The following is a 12,613-nucleotide window of genomic DNA, read 5'->3' as shown; positions in this document are numbered from 1 at the left end:
AACCTGAAACCCTGATGAAACATTCACCTGAGATGACAGTAAAAACAAGGGCGGATGCTCATCAAGCCACTGACGTGGCCGACTCTCTCTAAGTGACTTCAAAGTGCTTCTCACCTAATATTTACCATAATCCCATGAGGTTGGTCCACTAAGAACTCACAATTTACAAAACAGAAAGTGGCATTTCACTCAATAGTTTGACCAGGGTCCCACAGCTAAGGAGTGCTGAGCCCAGGTTCTCCACACGGCTTGCACTCCTCATGACACCCTTGTGCTGTGCTTATACTAAACGCAGACAGAAACTGGATGCTGCGGCTAATTGGCAATTGTTATCAACAACTCCTCCTATTTAAAAACTTGTGGCTTGTCAAAACAGTCTGGTGCTATTTTTAATGTTACAATAAGTAAATATAGATTATAATGATTAAATCTACTTATAAGTGGGTAGATAACACTTTTCTCTGTTTTATTTGTGGAATTTTATATATAATCTTGTTTGAAATCAGAATCCTGATTCTGATTCAAAAAATAAAAGTCTGAAGACTACAAAGTAGTTATATAGGAGAATAGTTATTGACACAGAAAGGTATTTACAATTTTTTAAGTATAAAAAATAAAATATATACTGAAACAAAAAAATCCCCCGCCAACAACAGTAATAAAAACCTTATGCATATAGTAAAAACTGAATGGTATGTATAATCCTAAGAGGTAAGGGTGAAAATTAAAGGAGATTCTTATAATTTTCTAATTGCTTTTCTGTGTTTTACAGGAACTCCAACTACTGCATGATCTCTTTAATAAGGAAAAAGGACATTTAATAATGTTTGTTTTTTAAAGAACCCATATTATAAGCACCATAGAATTCCTATGTCTACCTCTAATTAGATCACCATTTTACCAAATTTCCAAGAAACACCAATCCAGTGTTAAGCGAAGACAGAACTCATAAAATGTTGAAAGAATGAATAATTAATGAATGAAATATATCTGTAATATCTCTGTACTATATGATGACCTTTCACATAAAACAATGCAATAATGTAGCTGATAATGGAGATTATGGCAATATATTTGCTAAATGCGTAGGCTAGATCCACAGGAATACAAAAACCTAACTTTTTAAAGGTTTCAGGCTTAACATACATAATATTCAACAAAAGTGGGCTGCATTTAAAGACATACCCTCAATTTCACGTCATCATGTGGGTCGAGCACAGTGGAGATCTTCAGCTCCAGGATAAGGAAGGCTCTCACCCTTGAGATAAGGCTTCTTAAAACAGATGTCATTCAGCTGCCTGCAAACTATGTGGGGTCCAATCTCACTCTTGCAGGCTTCAGGCACAATGTGACCTGGCTGCAAGCTCTATGCTCCACCTGATCTTCCACTATGCCTCTCTACACATACCTTATCATGTACTTGAGAGGATGATTTAGCATCGCCTGAGTCTATCTCACACTCTTCTGCACCAAGGCTTCGCTGCCGCCACTAGGTAACTCTGCTACCTGGCAGACATCACTCAGCCACTGTGGATGCAAATGAGTGCACTGAACATCCATGACATCCAAGATGCTTTCAGCACTAACATTCTACATGGTGTCATCCCCTCCTCATCCTTTCAGAACACACATGGATTGGGTCCTGGAAATAATTTTACCATTTTTTACGCCATGGCTGAGATGCTCTCTCCTCTGTGAGGACTTCACCTGGGCTCAACAGAATCCTTGTTTATGCACTCCCCTGGCCCGTCTCTCTTTTCCCATTCAAATCTGTATTATAATCACTTTTAAACATTGAGTCACTTTTTATGCTATATCCTTAAAGGCAGGAAACATTTCTTGTATCATCTTCATTGCCATAAATGAGTGCTATACTCTAGACAAGATACCATAAATGGGTTGAATAACTGATTAATTAAAATGGCTCCCTTACTTTGAGAAATGAATAAAATCACTGGAAAAGCAGTTGTAAGATAAAAGTATAAAATCTAAATGTTAAGATTATAGAAAATGGAAAAGAATGTTATGTTTTTTAAACAGTAACTAAATTATGCATGATATTATAATGGCAGAAACATGTCATAAATTTGTCGAAATCCACAGAATGTTCACCATCCAGAGCGAATCCTAAATGAAAGTATAGACTCTGGGTGAGAATTATGTCAATGTAGGTTCATCAACTGTAACACATAGACCACCTGGTGGGGAATGTTGATAACGAAAGAGGCTCTACACGTGTGGGGTAGGGGATACACGACTCATTTCTCTACCATCCTCTCAAATTTATTGTGAACCTAAAACCACTTTAAAAAATAGTTTATTTTTAAAAGTCACTAAAATTAGGTAATTAGCTCCCAACCGAATATATGAATTCATGGTGATTAGAAAAACTATACTCCTAATTGGGATTTAACAGGCTTTTAATCCATGATGGCGGCCCACCTGATTTGACTGCTCAGTGATGAGTCATTACCTGTAGTCACACCAGGGGCATCTGTAGGGCTTTTCTCCAGTGTGGACACGTTTATGCCGAGTCAAATGGGACTGAGTTGTGGAGGCAAAGTTACACTCATCGCATTTGAAAGGCTTTTCTCCTGTAATATATAAAGAAATGTTATAGATGAATAATAATAACAACTTGAAATGAAGGAATAAACCTGGTATTGACAATTTAAAAAACATTTATTTCCATGAAATGTCAAGAATATGATTCAATGGACTCCACACATTTAGGACATTTGAATATTTATTCTCAGAGTGAGAAAATTAGAAGATATCACTGATTTTTGTTTCTATATTAGAATGTAAGCAAAGTATAGATTATATGGTCAAGGTTTATTTTACATAAACAGGAATCTAAATTCTAGGGATGGTTCAGCACTGTATTTAGAATGGTTTAATAAACCATGTTACATCAGAGCCATTACAAAAATCTTAGTGAGGTTAAAACCAAGGATAGGCATATAACAGAGATATCCTGTGAATATATAATTTAAAACTGAGTAAAATCTTAACATTAGATATGAAGAAAAATAAATAAAATCAAGCTCTAAATGGGCACCACTTTAAAAAGTGTCAGAAGCAACCAAAAAAATACCATATTAAGCTGAGTAAAAAGAGGTCCCAAAGAAATATTCAGAATATTTAATACCACATTAAAATATACCAACCCTGTGTAGATATAACAGATAGACACATAAATAGACAGACAGACATAGGTAAATAGACAGACACACAGACATAGCTACGCAGCACTTAATGGCAGGGACAGGTTCTAAGAAATGCGTGATTAGGCAATTGCATTGTAGTGAGAATATCCTGCATGCACTTATACAAACCTAGACGGCACAACCTACTACACACCTACCTAGATGGTGTAGCCTATTCTTCCTGGGCTACAAACCTGTACAGCATGCTACTGTACTAAATACTGTAGGCAACTGTAACACAATAAGTATCTGTGTATCTAAACACATCTAAACACAGAACAGGTACAGTAAAAATACAGTGTTATAATCTCATAGGACCACCATTGTGTATGTGGTCTGTCGTTGACCAACAAGTTATGTGATGCCTGCCTATGTGTGTGTGTGAACGTGCTTACAAAGCGTAACCATTCTACCCATGAATGAGAAGTTCATGGCTTGCAGAGGACACGAAGATAGTGAAATAGCATATTGGTATCTTGAACAAAGTACTTCCTTCATTTGACATCTCCCTCTCCTTTAAATCATTCCTACCCACCCCACACACATTCAAAGAATCATCGAGTCTTATCGGCTTTTAATTCCACTAGCTGCATTGGCTGGTAGGCACTGAAAACAAGGATATTTAATTTTAATTAATGTAAATTTAAATGTAAAAACTGATACTCGACTGAGCTATTGAAAAAATGTTTAAATATGGTTGGAACAGCTTGGGAATGTGAATATACGTTTTGAAGTGTAACTTTTATCAAATCTAAATATAGATCATATATTTCAGATGAAAATTTAGCCTCTGAATTGAGATGTTCTAAATTGTAAAATACCAAATTTCAAAATCGTAGTACAAAGATTATGATAAAAATATTGTTAATAATGTTACATTGATTTGATGTAGAAATTATAATAATTTGAATTTGGTTAAATTAACTATTGTAAAAATGTTTACACCTGTTACTTTTTCTTTTTTTAAATATGGCTACCAGGAAACAATATTATACATGTATAGATCACATTACATTTGTATCAGACAGTAATGTTTTAGAGAATACCTCACTCCCCTATTCTCAAAAAAAAAAATGTATAGTAATATTTTTCTCAACATTTTTCCTGGCAAATTTTACATATAAGATGGATTAATTTTAAATATGTTCAATAACTCTACTTGTTATTTCTTACTTTCCATGTTTTTGTGATAGCTGTATGAGTATACTGACTTACTTAGAAAATGAAGAGTAAAATATCTTACTTTAAAATTACTCTTTATCAATTTGGCTATCAACAAAACCATATCTGTCCTGAAAATTAGAACGTTTAGAAGTTCGCCCTACATTCTATGTCTATTTATACTGCTTACTCATAATTGTAGTAACATTTAACTGAATCCATACACAACCCATTTGGTGGTATTTTCTCTCTTACTGCAGCACAGTAGTTAGATGAAGCCAGATGGACTTCAGTTCTGATCCCAGTTTTGCCATATTTCACTTGCTACCTGTTAGACCCTTTGAACAAGATCAAGAGAATAATACCACCAAACATGCAGGGTGATTGTGAGGATTAAAGATAACAAAAAATATGGAAAGAGTACACTTAACACAGAGTTCTCAATAGCCAGTGGCTTTTATCATTATGATGATAGAACTGCCTAAACACTGATAATTGTCAACACGTCTCTGACAAAGATGAAAGAGGCACACAAAGGCTTCTCATCAAGAGCTCATAACCAGGAAATAGATGAACAGCTAGCAAACATAAGATAATTCATGGTTTTGCATAGTTACTGAATATGACATAAAGATATCGTTTAACAGATCCTACCAGGAAATATTTGTTTGACTTACTCTTATGTTTTTTTTTTTTTTTAAAGACTATATACCAAGCAGAGTAAAAATCTGAACTGAAAGGGATTTTTGTCTCTTTTAGCCTTTTGTCTTTAAGATAAATCCCATCTATAGTACCCCAATCAAGTGGTCACCCAAGGTCTGCTTGAATAACTCTTTGTTCTCAGTTTCTAAACCTCTGGTCAAATGACTTAAATTGCTATAGACAACTCAACTGTACTGAAATGACTTACACAAAAATTTATGATGACGGCAGATTTTGCTTGGATGGAAAATATATGATATTCATACTGCATAATAAAAAAATAGGTGAAGCTATTCAAATTTGACACAGAATATTCTGTATCATAAAATCATATGAACATCCACACATAGCATATTTGAAAACATTTATAAGATCTGATTTTGTTCATTTAAACAAATGAATAGTAATTTAATGCACACCAATGTCAAAGTGCAGTACACATGAAAAACAGAAACACAAAGGAAGCACTGGTCTAGATAAAATGACCCATATTATAAATTATTTTACTAACTTGACCTATAATCTGTCTAGACTGGCCATATGACGCCAAATGTATAAAGCATTTTAAACAGCTTCAATGAGGCATAATTGATACACAAAAACTTCCATCTGGTAAGTTTTGTTATTGATAAAACTCTGCCACAATCAAGACAATGAACACAACCATCACCCCCAAAAGGACTCCTTTTAACTTCAAGGTTCCTGTTCATCCCTTTGTCAAGCCACCATGCTTTCTGTCACTATTATATTAGTTAGCATTTCCTAGCAATTTATACACCTACATACTTATGGTATGAATTTTCTACTGTCTGGACTCTTTCTCTCAGCATAATTATTTTCTGACTCATCCATGCTACTATGAGTATCAATACTTCACTTATTTTCACTGCAGAGTAGTATTCCATTATACGGGTGTACCAAGTTTGATTATCCATTTGTCTACTGAAAGACATTTGAGTTGTTTCCATTTTTGGCTACTACCACAAATAAACCTTCTCTGAGCCTTCATATGCAGTCATTATATGAACATATACTTCCTCATCCCTTGGGTAAATCCTGAACTATGATAGGTATATGTGTATAATACGGTAGGTATATATTTTGCTTTGTAAGAAACTGCCACACTGTTTCACAAAGTGGTTTGAACATTTTTACATTCCTACCAGCTATGTATGACTTGCTTCAAATCCCCACCAACACTTGGTGTAGTCAACACTTTACACCTGCATTCCTCCAAGGGTGCCAAGGATCTTTCCATGTGCTTATCTGCCATACTTTTATATTCTTTGGGGAAGTATCTGCTTCAACTTTTTGACTCATTTTTAAATGGTTGTTTTCTCAGAATTGTGTTTGGAAAGTTCTTTACATATTCTGGATAAAAATTATTTATAAAATTGGTCACTTAAATATACTTTCTCTGTCATTTGTCTGAAGTCTGTTCACTGCGCCTTTTAAAGAGAAGTTTTACTTTATAAAGTTTTCAATTTATCAACATAATTTTTCAGGTTATCTTTTATGTCAGGTTACTGATGTCATATCAAAGAAATCATTGATAATCCAAAGTCAGAAATAATTTTCACCTATGTTTTCTTCTAGAATTTATATAGTTTTAAGTTTTACATTTAGATTATGATCATTTTGAGTTAATTTTTGTATACGGTACAAAGTACGGGTCAAAGTTCATTTTCATTGCACACAGATAGCCAACTGCTCCAACATAGAATGTTGAAAAGACTAAATTGCCTTTACTCCTTTGTAGAAAAAACAATTCACCATGTAGTATAGGTCTATTTCTGTAATCTCCATTCTCTTCCACTGATAAACATTTGTCTATCTTGATGCCAACACCGAAGGATTTCATTATTGCAACTTTATAAGAAGTCTTGATATCAAGTAGTGTAAGTCCTCCTATTCTTTCTCAATGTTGGTGACTTATTTCAAGCCTTTGAATTTCCATATAAATTTTAATATCAGCTTGTCAGTATCTTTAAGAAAAATAGCCTGATGGGATTTGGATTGATCGATGTGAACAAAATGGAAATCCTAACAATATTAAATTGTCTGATCTATAGACATGGTACATCACTCTGTTCAGATCTTCTTCAATTTCTCTCAGCAGTGTTCTGACGTTTCCACCATAACGGTTTCGCACATCATTTATTAAATTTATCTTTAAATATGGTGTCTTATTTAAAAAGAATTGACATTATGCACAGGTCTATTTCTGGATGCTATTCTGTTCCATTGGTCTGTGTGCCATCTTCATACCCCCAAAATACTATTATGATTATGGTTGTTGTATAATAAGACTTAGATAGGTAGTATAAATCTTATACTTTTAATATAATAAGTCTAAGTGGTCAAGTAATTTAAAGATTTTGTTCATTAGGCAAATTCACAAATATATTCTGATGTCTCCTTATTCCATTCAATCTAAGTGTTTACAAAATGTTTTGGCATTAAAACTCCCTGCTATTTTGTTTATTGTAATAGTGTTGGTAGGTGTCCTCAAACTATTCATTTTTCATAGATTCTGCTGATATTTGAAGTGGGGTAAAAGGATGACATCATGAACTCCACTGCCTAAGTCAACGGTATAAATTAAAGGTCATCTAAGATCTCTGAGCTTCATTTCCTTGGTTTCGTAGTTTAACATAACCTCTTAAAAAACTCTGTTTAATGTAGCTCATTTTATTTAAACTTACATGAAAATCTTTACGTGACAAAATTTAAATTTAAAAACAATCCTTCTAAGGAATAATGTCATATATATTCTCTATAGTTCACATTAACCTAGTATTATATTGTAATAAATTATAAATGGTTCTTTCATATTTTCTTTGACCACACAATAGATTACATTGTGTAATATTAAGCAAGTTTGAATTACATACAGGATGACAGGGAAAAATAAAATGCCACAAAAATATTATGGTACATAAAATCCTATGCTAAGCAAGGCTCACACATCTGAGCTCTTGATAGCTTAAGTCCATGTCAATTTACACAACCACAGATTATTCAAATCTGTATAGAATAGTCAATTTGTAACTCATCAATCAGTTACATGTTCAACACTATTACTCTAATACATAATTTGGTAATTCTTCTTCTCTTTTATGGGTAATTTCTTCAGGAAAATACACTACAGAAATATAGAAGGAGTTTTGTGTTTGTTAGTCTCAGTATGCAGACAAAAATATAGACCTGACTTCTAGACTGTAAAGTTTGAAAGAAAATATCACAAATTTGAAATAAGAATTTAAGTTTCCTAAATATTTGCTAATGGTTTGAAGATGACATACATTATATGAAAAGATATATACCTGTTAAGGAAAAACTGATGGCAGACTGATCAAACAGGTTTGGTGCATATTGGCAAAAGTGCTGCTTTGAAATCCTTTATCATTTTAAAAGCAAAAGGATGCATAAATCTAAGTAAGATATTGGCTACTCTCAAACAATGTTATCTGTAAGTCAACAGGGCTACCTGTACATGTGCTTTTCAAAAAAGCAGAACAAGGATGAAATTTCCTTTCCTCCTATTTCCCTCTTACCTAACAGTACCTATTAGTTTAAATTGTGTTGCTTTTCACACTTTCCGTTACAAGCAGTAATCTTGGCTCAAATCACCATTAAGAAACATACTGCATCTCAGGCCCCATTGATAAGGAAAGGCAGAGGATGAACAACAGAGGGGCTGTCGTCATAGTGCGGTGCTCTTTGTGTGTCAACTGTCCGTCAGATGGGCTGACTGCGTCTCATGGAAACACACACCTGCATTCCTTTGGGCGGGCTGGTGGTTATTAAGCTGGCCAACACTGTTCAACCACATGTGAGGATCTTCTCCTGTGCCCTTGAATCAAGGGTCCCTGACAGGTGATAAAAGTAAATCTTAGAATGGAAGATGTTTTGTGTCAGCCCCCTGGACAGTCTGTATTGCGGTGAGGAATTATTTACACCATTTGGAGTACTTTTGATACCTATTCCTTTCCAAGCTGATTATAATTTGCGTGGGTACTCTGTGGTAAAAAGGTAAACCACGTCAAAAAGGAATACATCAGAGAAATATAGATTTCAAGTGCACCATACAAGTCTGGCCTTGGGGGGAAAAAGGTTGTGTGTTGCTTAAATATTTTAAATCCAGCATAAAAGTTAAGTGCCTAGACTGAGTTGTGCCTAGCTGTTTTGTTGAAGCAAACAGTCTTAAGAACTGACTTTGGTGTTAAAGAATCATGTTTGATTTGTGCTACAGAGGCAGATAAATGCCAGAAAGACAGATACCTCTGTCTGTGAGACATTGTCCTATATGGTATAAAGTTAATGGCAAAGTAATAAGGAGCCTCTGGACCTGACATAAAATATAAAGTTGTGCCAGCTCAGTGCAGGCTTCCTGATCGATCTGTCACTGGGATGCCTGTGATCACAGCATTCCTGTCTCCACTTCGACGGGCACTAACCTGCCCACTGGCAGAGGTGGCACAGCAGTCTGTTGTTCCCTGGGGCCATACCAGGTGGAACAAGGTGAACTTCAATGGCATTTAAACAGTAACAATTTGAGCACTGATAAAATGAAAACATTAAGAACAAAAAAGCCCTCATGAGCATACTGTTACCATAAATATTTCCAATTTCCAACTTCATCACAACAGCGGTCAAGAACAATTGCCACTAACTGGGCCCCTCCTGCCATCTCTTATGCTGAATCCTTAAGCCAGTGGATTAAAATCATGCATGCGCAGGTGGCTTCTATACACTTAAAATGGACCTTGTTTTCAAAGTTTAGTTTATGTTTCCAACAATATGCTAAACATTGAAATTTCCCATTAACTCAATAATAACTCATATCCCTTATGAAAATTGGAATCATATTCACACATCTAAAAGGAATGGCTGGCATTAGTTTGCACTGATCTTGCCAATGCCATATTGGGCATTAAAGCTACCTATACCTAACTGTTAAATACAACATATCGAGAATCATAATGTACCATAAATCACACATTTTATGTATTTTAATTTCATGCCATTTTGAGTATGACTGACAAACTCAACCATTCTCATGAGACCTAAAAAAAAGTAGGACATTTAGTTACCAATTTTGTCATCAAGTGACTTATCATCTGAACTAGGACATATTTAGAGTAAAAAGTGGTTCTATTAATAATTACAAGAAACCACCATAAATCAGCACTGTCCCAGGCACACATAAATTAGTATTGCGAAAATAATTACTCATAAGACCCATTAGATTATATAAAGTAGGCAATACAATTTGATAAATGTTTAACACTTTTCATCTGTAAGTGTTCCTGATATGGTCTGGCTGTGTTGCCACCCAAATCTCATCTTAAATTCCCACATGTTGTGGGAGAGACCTAGTGGGAGGTAACTGAATCATGGGAGCAGGTCTTTCTCGTGCTGTTCTCCTGATAGTGAATAAGTCTCATGAGATCTGATGGTTCTAAAAAGGGGAGTTTGCCCATGCAAGCTCTTTTCTCTTGTCTGTCGCCATGTAAGATGTGCCTTTCACCTTCCGCCATGATTGTGAGGTCTCCCCAGACACGTGGAACTGTTAAGTCCAATAAACTGCTTCCTTTTGTAAATTGCCCAGTCTCGGGTATGTGTTTATCAGCAGTGTGAAAAAGGACTAATACAGTTCCTAATGAAGGAATCTATTTTATTTCAATGAATCACCAAGAATGCACATCATGGAGAAAAGTCCTCTTCAATGAGCATAATTAACTCTTATGGTGCTGTTTGATGTTTTCTATTTTTACTACCAAGAACAATTGAAACAGCATTGACTTCAAATCCTATCTAATCACAGATGGACTGATAGACAGGTGGGTGGGGAGGGAGACAGGGAGGTAGGCAGAGAGAGAGAGAGAGAGAGAGAGGAAGGGAGGGGGGCAGACATGTAGCTAGCTAAATAGGGAGGCGGGTGATTAGCTACTAGGTGGGTAGAGAGAATGACTGAGAGGGAGACTGGCTGACAAAGACTTCCCATTTTCCACCCACGAGGCCTAAGGCAGAGATTTGCGGACAGAGAAGATAGTCTCCTGTATATGGGCTTTGGAAGCCAACCTGCTGTTTTACTTCTACTTAACATGAATTTACTGAGGGTACTTGCTTCTTGAAATATGGAATATGTCTACATTTCAAACATATAAAAACAGATGATTTAAAATCTTATGTTATTCAACTGGAATTATCTGTAGACCTTCAAGTGCACAGATGTTATAAAATTAAAAAGCAAAGTAAATGATAGCATCAAGAATTGAGGCTGAGGTGTCTGCCACCTTGCCATCCTCTCTGCAGAGAAGGGGCCAGTGCAGCATCGGAACTGACCTGTGTGCTGTCTGCGATGCTTGGTGAGGGCGTGGCGGGTCCCGCCGGCAAAGCCGCAGAGGTCACACAGAAACGACTTCTCGCCTGTTGCAACAATAAACAGATGAGGGACTGCGGAGGTCACAGATCATTAAAACATATCTATCAAGGCTTTCAGGGTTACTAATTCCTCCAATCAAATGTTTCCATGTAAATATGTCAAATGGGAATGAAATTACCACTGCGGTTTATTGACTGTGATAAAATCTGAAAAGCACCACTGAACATAATTACATACTTGTCAGACCCATAAAAATTAGCTTTATTATCAATGGAATGGTTTTGTACAACTTCATTTCTGGTAGATGTCTTCCAGATGGGGCTGCTTTATGCACTTGAACAGTTTTTATGCATATCCTGATATTTTACAATTCCCATACATCTGGCCTTTCTGAGCTGGGTAAAGATTGCTTGGAATAGTTAATATACAGTATATATGGTTCTGCTTAAAGAAAACAGATTGAATTTTCCAACAACTTAAGGATATTGAATTGGTTCTACCTGATTCTATTAGGGTCTTCCTTAATCACTTCCTTCTTAATAATATGAATTAAATGGTTTCCTTGAACATGCTGAAGATCCCAAGTAACAATAAAATCTATATTAGTACCAATAGCAATTCAATGCTGTTTATGTTTCTCGCTTTCATGGCATAAAAAAGAAAGTCTAGGGATTGCTAAAGAAACTGTACAAAAATTCATACTATTCATCTTTAATGATAGCTCTGGATTGGAAACCTTTGCAACACTTAGGGACAGATTTGGCACACTTAGTATTTGTTAAATGTGTGCAAATGCTCATTTTTTTAAGCATTTTTTACACAAGCTAACATTTGCCCTAAGTTTATAAATGCAATCTATCTTTCCACTGTAGCATATTTAGGCAGTAAGTGCTGGCCAGCTAGGCAGATCATCCCATAAGACTCACAAAGAAGGGCAAAATAGAAGAAAAATGCTAACCTTAGAGAGATTCAGTGAAATTATAAAATGTTTTTCCAGAAATAAAATAAATCATTTGTATCTATCTTTACCTACTTTACTCATTTAGACATTTAATGCAACAAGTCTTTCAAGAGTTTGGCCAGAGTCAGGCTGTGTTGTTCCAAATCATTTTGGTTTATCATAATAGAAATTTAACTTGTGGCGTTTTGG

The 12,613-nt window shown here is 35.4% G+C and overlaps 1 protein-coding gene across 2 annotated transcripts in view; it reads right to left on the bottom strand.

Annotated features, from left to right (window-relative positions):
• Positions 1-12,613, bottom strand: part of ZNF407 (zinc finger protein 407) — a 472,287-nt gene that overhangs the window by 179,463 nt on the left and 280,211 nt on the right. For both annotated transcript variants that reach the window (XM_002828319.5, XM_054538097.2), the window contains exons 6-7: positions 11,424-11,507; positions 2,474-2,594 (exon numbers count right to left, since the gene is read on the bottom strand). In XM_002828319.5, coding sequence (XP_002828365.4) covers positions 2,474-2,594; positions 11,424-11,507 — 205 coding nt within the window. The remainder of the gene's footprint in view (positions 1-2,473; positions 2,595-11,423; positions 11,508-12,613) is intronic.

Source organism: Pongo abelii, chromosome 17, assembly GCF_028885655.2.
Source record: "Pongo abelii isolate AG06213 chromosome 17, NHGRI_mPonAbe1-v2.0_pri, whole genome shotgun sequence".
Taxonomy (NCBI): domain Eukaryota; kingdom Metazoa; phylum Chordata; class Mammalia; order Primates; family Hominidae; genus Pongo; species Pongo abelii.
The sequence above is the reverse complement of the archived record's forward strand: the minus strand, read 5'-3'. Positions and strand labels throughout refer to the sequence as shown.